The sequence below is a fragment of the Hibiscus syriacus genome, unplaced genomic scaffold (assembly GCF_006381635.1).
Source record: "Hibiscus syriacus cultivar Baekdansim isolate YM2019G1 unplaced genomic scaffold, ASM638163v2 tig00111088_pilon, whole genome shotgun sequence".
Taxonomy (NCBI): Eukaryota; Viridiplantae; Streptophyta; class Magnoliopsida; order Malvales; family Malvaceae; genus Hibiscus; species Hibiscus syriacus.
Genome location: NW_024062978.1, coordinates 1,367,844 through 1,376,924, shown reverse-complemented (window position 1 = coordinate 1,376,924; position 9,081 = coordinate 1,367,844). Strand labels below are relative to the sequence as shown.

At 37.0% G+C, this 9,081-nt stretch overlaps 1 protein-coding gene and 1 pseudogene across 1 annotated transcript; both read right to left on the bottom strand.

Annotated features, from left to right (window-relative positions):
* Positions 1 to 226: 226 nt before the first annotated feature.
* LOC120152295 (coiled-coil domain-containing protein 90B, mitochondrial-like) lies at positions 227 to 1,956 on the bottom strand. Its single transcript, XM_039164549.1, has 7 exons — positions 1,708 to 1,956; positions 1,494 to 1,625; positions 1,355 to 1,414; positions 786 to 862; positions 623 to 679; positions 453 to 519; positions 227 to 356 (listed from the first exon to the last, which is right to left on the bottom strand). The coding sequence occupies exons 1-7, from the start codon at positions 1,939 to 1,941 to the stop codon at positions 234 to 236; spliced, it is 750 nt and encodes a 249-aa protein (XP_039020480.1). The 5' UTR covers positions 1,942 to 1,956; the 3' UTR covers positions 227 to 233.
* A 1,822-nt stretch (positions 1,957 to 3,778) lies between these two features.
* LOC120152363 lies at positions 3,779 to 6,113 on the bottom strand (annotated as a pseudogene).
* Between the last annotated feature and the right edge of the window lie 2,968 nt (positions 6,114 to 9,081).

The window sequence follows — 9,081 nt, the reverse complement described above, 5'->3', positions numbered from 1 at the left end:
AAAAAATCAAATCACAGTCCTCAATGGACAATGGACTTATCTTTTATTTCTTTTCAAAATCTTGAACAAAGAACAACTCAGTATGATTGTTGCTGCTTTTCTTTTATACAAAAGCAGAGCTATAAGGCTCGAACTCGATGTCTCTGCCTCGACCCTCAACCATTCCAATCAACCGAACTAAAATCCTAAGTGTCACAAATGAAGAATAGCTTCACCAAAACTGAGTTATTCTGTCACTGCATTAGTATACGGACCATGGCAAGACCGACCGTGGATATGGAAACGAGTGTACCTATGCAGTATTTTATCAAGTCATATTTTGCACCTTCCAGATGAGCCTTTAATGTATGAATTTCCTGAACAAGTTTTACAATAGGATATGGAAAAACAACAAATGTCATGAATTCTATCAACCAAAGCAAGCCGTTTCTTGTTCACTTAAAAACACTAACCCGGTCAAGTGTGTTAGTGAGGTTAGATGTTACAGCACTCTGATTTGTAAGCTCATCCCTTATTCTCCTGCAGTTGTTTGAAACCACACACATTTATACACTGGTTTTGGTGGATTTAATGAGAACATAAATGGATGGCGCTAAAACAAGATATTTCATCTTTTTCGTACCCTCTTTCAAGATTCAAATCCAGTCGATGCTCCGCTGTGACTTTGTCAATTTCATGTCTGTATAACAATCAATATCCTTATCAGTGCATCAACATAATAGAAAATGTAGGTATTCAGATTGTAATAGGCAAACGGGGATGGATGTTAGACTCAAAAGCAAGACCTTAGTTCACTGCGCATCTTCTCTATGTCATGCCGAAGCTTCTCATTCTCGTGTTGCAGCAATGAATAATGGTGCTCCTGCATAACTTAGTGTTTAGAAAAATAACCCATTTGAACATACAAAGAGGTATCAACTCAGATCCAATCCTTGGTCTGCATCATGACAGATGTTTCACATTCGAAATTGCAGGGAGCGATTTGGAGTCCCAATTGTTAAGATCATATACCATCAAAATGCATATAATGTTTCTAGCAATGCTAAGATCATATACCATCAATGTATACTGTTTCTCAAATTCAAGCAATCATATGTTATTAGCCCAAAACAAAATTTGTAGTCTCAAAGCGATTTATTACTTCAAGAAGAGGAGCGTAAACAATGTTAACACTATCTATAGCAATTTGCAAGGTGCCAATAATGCAGCTTCCACCACCAATAAGAAACAACTCAAAAGGGATTCAATTAATACAAACGCACAGACACATACATACAGTAAAATTAATTAGTTTGCAAATTCCAATTACAATAATCAATGTTGAATGCAAAGAATTGCCTGAATTAGTAAATACCTGAGAACTTTGAACTTCTGATTTCAGCTTCGAAAGATTGGATTCTTGAATCATATTACTCTACCAAAGGACACCCTTTTGCGAGTTAATACAGGGAAATAGGAATAAAATTTTGGAAAAGCAACTAAAAAGCACTTACTTTTTGCATGTCAGTCCTGGAAACAACCGAAAGAGAGAGATTTTCCAAGCTGCCATTCAAAACTTCAGTTATGGCAGTTGTTATGGCCTCAGCTTGCTTCGAAGGCAGACCTTCCGCCTCGAATCTCCTAACCTAAGTATAATCCACACTTTCATTTTCTCAATAGTGGAAACGAATCGAAATAAAAAACCCAAAAAACAAAATTTGAAGTTACCAAAGCTAACGTGTCTACGAGAAACAGTCTCTTTCCATTTGATTTCACTAGCTGCTGAGAAACATGTCTGCATTGTGAGAATGGAGAAGGAGAAGTTGAGAATCGAATTGCCGAGGGAAGAAACATTGACGTATCGAGAGGGGGAACCCCTCCCTTAAATCTTCTAACTCCGCTAGTCATCCACGAATTGGTTCCGGTTTTACTCAAGCGTTTACAAGCAGCCAACGCGGCCATTGAATTGGAAATTGGATTCAAACAAAATATGCGAATTGAATTCGCAAGAAGCGAAAGCTTTAAGAAGAAAAGGGAAAGATGGGTTAGTTATAAGAATATTTGGTTTGATGAATGACATGAAACTCGAAGAGGGAAAACAAGTACCTGCTGCTGCTGCAGAGTTTGAGAAAGAAGATGAGAATGGGGATTATACTAATGGGTGGGCATTGCTTGCTAAAACGGGGAAATGGAATTGGCATTGGCAGCTACTGTCTCGGGAAACGGAGGGAGACCTTTCGCGGTTGATTCTTCACCGTCAATTTCAAGGACACCAAATCTTTTGACCTTTCAACACCACAAAGGATCTGCTTGTTTTATGTTTTTCCGACAGTCAACTGTTTCCGCAAAGGATCTCATTGTTTATTTTTAAGTTGATTTATATTTGGTTTTGTTGGTTAATTTTTTTATAAAAATTATATATTTTTTGTTTACTTTAAATTTTAAAATAATTTATTTTAATTTTCTTTTTAAATTTTAAAATATTTTATATTAATTCTTAAACTATGATTATTCTAAATTAGTATCTAAATTTAAATATTTATGTCAGCTCTCAAACTGTTAATATTAATATATTTTATCCGTTAACGTGTTATTTCATTAGTTAAAAATTATTTTTTTTAAAAATTTTAAGAATTGAATTCGTACACTTCTAAAAAATTTCTTATAATTTTAAAAATATATTAAATTTTCAGGTCATAGTTTCAATTCTTAATATCTTGAAAAAAAAAAATTGGCAAAAAGGCATTAAAAGTCTTTGTACTTTTGAAAAAAAAAACAAATGTGTGAATCATTATTTTTTCTCTCAATATGATCCTTAAACTCAAAAAATAAATCTAATGTAATAATTTGACCAACTTTTTCGTGATTAGCCATTATAATACTAGCGTGCCAGTTCACTGTGCTGACATGACGGTCCACAGTGCTGATGTGACAGTCTATCTGTTATGTTTAAGTTATTTAGCCAATCTGTCATGTAATCCTTCACGTTAATCTGTTATCCTAGATTGCCATGTCAGCACCATGAACTACAACATCAATACCGTAACGGTTAACGATGAAAAAATATTGGTCAAAGTGCTACATTGAGTTTATTTGCTGAGTTAGAGGGCCACATTGAGAGAGAAAATAATACTAGGACCACATTGATTTTTTAAAAAATACAAAACCTCTAATGCCTTTTGTCTATAAATTTTGTGTAAGATATCATGAATTCAATTCCTTTTACCTTAAAAACCCAGTAATGATGTTAATAATTTTAAGATTTATGTAGAAGATTTAAAATTTAAAGATCAATCTAGAATAAGAGTATAATTTAAAGTTCATTATAAAATAATTTAAAATTTATAAATCAGTTTAAAATCGTTGTTCAAAAGCCTGTTATGCACTTAGCTCATTATTATTGTTATGAGTCATCTCATCATGTATGGTTTAGTTTAAATTTATCAATCATCCTACATTCTCTTAATAATTCTATTGATTAATTTAAGGGTAAATTATATAAATTGTCACATCGTTCATCTACTTAGAGTAAATTAGATATAAAATCATTCTTTAATGACTTATTTATTGTTTTAGTAGTAGTTTAAGGGTAAAACTAAATATTAACATTTTTATTAATATTATCATATCATCAATTTAACGTGAATGACGGTAGAGTGATACCTTTATTACAAACTGATAATATTACTGATCATTTTATTATAAATCGATAAAATTAATCACAAATTTATTATTTTTAAAACTTTAGTAAAAAATGAAAACTTATTTAAACAACAGTGACAATTTGTGTAATTTATCCTTAATTTAATAGATTGTGTAGATGCATTATGTAAGTATAAACAAACACTACCCTAGAGAAAATGCCCCAAGTCCGACCCAAGTAGAGTTCACCCGACCTGGTAACCTTACGGTTAACGAAAGAGAAGCCTGTTTCCTCAAGGAAGCTCTCCCTTTTCTGTGTTGTCAAGGCCTCATAGTTGTTGGTAACTGCATGTAAATGGGAGTCCTTGTAGAGGGAACTCCCGTTTCCAAATATGAAATCTATCGAACTTTGGCTGTAGCAGTCTTTGAAGTAGTGTCGACCAATGTGATCATATAGGGTATCTTGCGCTCCAATGAACTTGCAACCGATAAAGGCGGCTGCATCGATCGATATCCTCAGCGCCACCGCTTACTTTCCTAATGCTCCTGATAGCGGTAATGGTGCTTTGTTCTACCGAACAACATTGGTGATAACATTATAGGAAAGTTAGGAGATTGTAATATATAAAAAAAACAACAATGGCTGACCTTGAAGGTGATGTTCTTTGCAATGAAATATGGAGAATTAATGGCGAATATTGCAGAACCATAGGTGCCAAGTGAATGGCCTGACTGTCCCATCTTGTCAGCCGTGTCATCCCACTCGATGACTGTTTTGTCTGCACCGGCGCCTACCAATTTAATGTAAGCCATTGTTGCAGGGACTTCAATCTTCTTTGTTGGGAAATAAACCCGAGTACAAGTAATTTCCCTATAACCAGATTAGTGAGAATGCGAAATAAAAGCAGAAAAAATAATACTCGAAATTGATAATAGAGTTCAGCCAATTGTGCCTACGTCTCCGGACTGCTGCAGATATTTTACTAGAGAGAAAATTTACAGGTGTTTACAAAACACTCACTACTCACAAGAAAGCTCTCTAGTATTGGGAGAAAGAAATGATTTTGGGATGATTTTGAAGCTAAATGAGCTAGAGTATTTATAGTTGAAGGTTAAGGACTAATCTTATAAATACCCTAAAGTCCAGTGACTAATAATAATTATCCCATTATAATTTTTCAACATACATCTACCAAACTTTGAAAAACCATTTTTCAAAGAAACATTTACCAAACTTTGAAAACCATTTTCAAAAAAACATTTACCAAATTTTGAAAATCATTTTTTCAAAGTTGGTTGCCAAACTTTGAACTTTTAACAATCTCCCACTTGAAGACTGATTTTAATCTGTCTTTACACCTCGATCAATGAAACAACTTTTCTAGTATTGTTTTGAACATAACTTCAGTTTGTCCGTGGTCACCGTCTTTGTCAACATGTCTGCCAGATTTTGAGCTCCACTGATCTTTTCAAGTTTCAAAATCCCATCTTCCAGAAGAGACCGGATAAAATGATATCGCAATTGTATGTGCTTCGTCCTGGAATAAAAAGACGGATTCTTTGCTAGATGTATAACACTTTGATTGTCGCAATACAAGACATTGTTTTCTTGTTTCTTGCCTAACTCTTCCAAGAAACTTTGGAACCAAACCATCTCCTTGCTGGCTTCCGTAACAACGACATATTCTGCTTCAGTTGTGGAGAGAGCAACTATCCTCTGTAGTTGAGAAACCTAACTCACTGCGGTTCCTTCTAGAGTATAGACATACCCTGTAGTGCTCCTTCTGATGTCAACATTTCCGGTTAAGTCAGCATCTACATAGCCTGTCAGTATGGTATCTCCACATTTGAAACAAAGTGATTTGTTTGTGGTACCCCGCATATATATGAGGATCCATTTGACTGCTTCTCAGTGTACCTTGCCCGGATTATTCATGTACCTGCTAATAGCTCTCACTGCTTGAGCAATATCTGGTCTGGTACAAACCATGGCATACATCAAACTTCCAATTGTTGAGGCATACGACACCTTCACCATGTGTGCACGTTCTTCCTTCGTCTTTGGTGACTGTTCTTTGGAGAGTCTGAAATGAACACCTAAAGGTGTACTTACTGGTTTAGCATCTTGCATGTTGAACATGAAGAGTACTTTGTTGATGTACAAGGCCTGTGATAATATCAAAGTCCCGGACTTTGTGTCTCTCTTGATCCTCATCCCAAGAATCTGCTTTGCAGCGCCCAGATCCTTCATAGCAAACTGCTTCGACAATTTTTTCTTCAAGTTTATAATCTCTTGCATGTCTGAGCCTGCAACGAGCATGTCATCAACGTACAACAATAAAATAATGAAGCTATTATCGAACCTCTTGATGTAGCAACAATGATCTGCTTGGCATCTGGTAAAACCATTGCTACCTATAAAGCTATCAAACTTCTTGTACCACTATCTAGGAGCTTGTTTTAAACCATACAAGCTCTTCTTCAAACTGCATACCAGATTTTTCTTGCCTGCCTCTATGAAGCCTTCTGGCTACCTCATATAGATTTCTTCTTCCAAATCACCATGAAGGAAAGTCGTCTTCACATCTAACTGCTCAAGATGTAAATTCTCTGCAACTATAATTTTCAACACCAGTCTAATTGTAGATAGCTTCACGACTGGAGAGAAAATTTCATTGTAGTCAATACCTTCTTTTTGCTGAAAGCCTTTGACAACCAATCTTGCTTTGTAGCATTTGCTCCCATCGTGCTCTGCTTTGATCCTGTAAATCCACTTGTTATGGAGTGCTTTCTTGCCTAATGGTAATTCAACTAATTCCCACGTCTGATTTGACATAAGCGAGTCCATCTCATCTTTCATGGAAGACTCCCACTTGACTGAATCCTCCACTTGTATTGCTTCATCATAGCACTCTGGTTCACCATTGTCAGTCAGCAACAAGTAGTGCAAAGAATGAGAATACCTTTGGGTTGGTTTAGGAATTCTGGAGGAGCGTCTCAGTTCTGGTGTGACTGGTTCTTCTTGAACTACTTCAGGAGTGATCTGAACATCATTTCCAGAAATCTTCTCAAACTCAACAAATTCCTTTGTTTCAACTTCGGTGTTGGAGCTACTTGATTCCATGGTTGACATGTCTTTGTACATCACATTCTCATTGAAAATGACATCTCTGCTTCTGATGATCTTCCAATTTTCATAGTCCCAAAACCGGTAACCGAACTCATCACCACCATAACCAACAAAGACGCATTTGTTGGACTTGGCATCAAGTATACTTCTTTCAGCAGAATCTATGTGTACATAAGAAATACAACCAAACACTTTTAAGTGTGAAAGGTTTATTTTTTTCTTACTCCAAACTTCCTCTGGTATTCTGCCATCCAAATGAACTGAGGGCCCACGGTTGATCAGGTAAGTTGTAGTGTTGATAGCTTCAGCCCATAGAAATTTGGGTAATCCAGCATGTATCCTCATACTTCAGGCACGTTCATTCAGAGTTCTGGTAATGCGCTCTGCTACGGCATTCTGCTACGGTGTCATGGGAACTGTTGTCTCTATCTTGATCCCATTGTTTGCGCAGAAATATCTGAATCTACGATTTCTGTACTCTCCTCCATTGTCAGACCTCAACCGCTTGACTTTCAGACCAGTCTCATTTTCCACCATGACCTTCCATTTTCTGAAGGTATCAAAGACTTCTGATTTCTTCTTCAGAAAATAAACCCACACCTTCCTTGTAGAATCATCGATGAAGGTGACATAATATAATGAGCCTGCAAGAGATGGAAATGAAGATGGTCCCCATACAACAGTATGAACCAACTCTAACTTTTTAGCCTTGGGTGTCTTACCAATCTTTGCAAAGCTGACTTTCTTTTGTTTGCCAAAGATGCACTCATCGCATAGTCCGACATCTACATTCTTTAGATCCGGCAGTTTCCCTTTTGACAAAAGTGTCTTCATCCCTTTCTCGCTCATATGACCAAGCCTTTGGTGCCATAGGTTTGATTTTCCATCAGCATCTGCTGCAACAATGATATTCTCTAAGTTTGAGGTTACATAGAGAGTACAAGTCTTCTTACCACGAGCAATGACGAGTGCTCCTTTGGTAATCTTCCATTCACAGCCTGAAAAGGTTGTACTATAATCTTCTCCATCAAGTTGTCCTACAGAAATCAGATTTCTTTTGAGGCTAGGAATATGTCTCACTCATTTCAGCGTCCAGGTGGTCTGGTTTGGCAACTTTAGTCGGATGTCTCCTTTTTCGACGATCTTCAAGGTTTCATCATCAGCTAGATGAACCTTCCCAAAATCACCACTGACATAGTTCTCCATAATTTCTCGGCATGGGGTGGAGTGGAAAGATGCCCATGAATCCAAGATCCATGATTCAATCAGGTTGTTAACGCTTAGAATCATGGCATCACTTGTCTCCTCTGTCACGTTGGCAGATTCATGTGCGTCGATATTTTTCTTCGGTGCTCGACAATCTCTTTTAAAGTGACCCTTCTTGCCGCAGTTATAACAGGTAAAATCTTTCTTTCCCGTTCTTGATTTTCCCCTTCTGGATTTAGATCTACCACGATTTGAATTTATTTCTGAAGTTATCCCTCTGGACTCCGTGTGCAAGGCTGAGGAAGTTGATGCTTCACCCGATTCTTTCCGTCGAATTTCTTCGCTCAGTACCAGATCTCGAACATCGTCGAATTTTAATTTGTTGTTTCCCGACGAGCTGCTGACTGATGTAACAGTAGCATTCCAACTGTCTGGTAGAGATGATAAGAGAATTAAAGCTCGAACTTCATCATCGAATTCAATTTCCACGGAACTCAACTGGGTTGTGATTGTGTTGAGTTCATTCAGGTGTTGAGCCACTGATGCCCCTTCCGCCATCTGCAAATTGAATAATTGCCTCATCAAGTGAACTTTGTTTGAGGCTGATGGCTTCTCATACATACTGGAGAGAGTCGTCATAAACCCCGCCGTGGTCTTTTCCTTTGCTATGTTGAAAGCAACATTGCGGGACAATGTCAGTCGGATAACTCCGAGGGCTTGTCTGTCAAGAAGAGCCCAGTCTTCATTCTTCATGCTCTCAGGTTGCTTTTCTGATAGAGGTTGCTATAGATTTTTCTGATACAGAAAATCTTCAATCTGCATATTCCAAAAGCCAAAGTCCGCACCATCTAACTTTTCAATTTTCACCTTCCCTTCGTCTGCAGCCATCGCTCCCACTCGAATCTGACTTATTTGGATCGTTTCTGACAATTTGTGCGAACCACTGTGTAGTATAACACCTCCGTCGACAAACTCGTATCGCCGACAAAATTTTTACTATTCACGAAATTCACTATTCATGTGAATAGTAATGAATAGTAACCTCGCAAAAAATTGACAAAATTCACAACCAAAAGCTCTGATTACCAGTTGTTGGGAAATAAACCAGAGTAAAAGTAATTTCC

Bases quoted from the DNA above. Each gene is read 5' to 3' on its own strand.
- LOC120152295 (XM_039164549.1), bottom strand. From the start codon at position 1,941: ATGGCCGCGTTGGCTGCTTGTAAACGCTTGAGTAAAACCGGAACCAAT. The intron at 1,626-1,707 runs GTAACTTCAAAT...GATTATACTTAG, and splicing joins TCGTAGACACGTTAGCTTTG to GTTAGGAGATTCGAGGCGGA. The intron at 520-622 runs GTACGAAAAAGA...AAACAACTGCAG, and splicing joins GATTTGAATCTTGAAAGAGG to GAGAATAAGGGATGAGCTTA.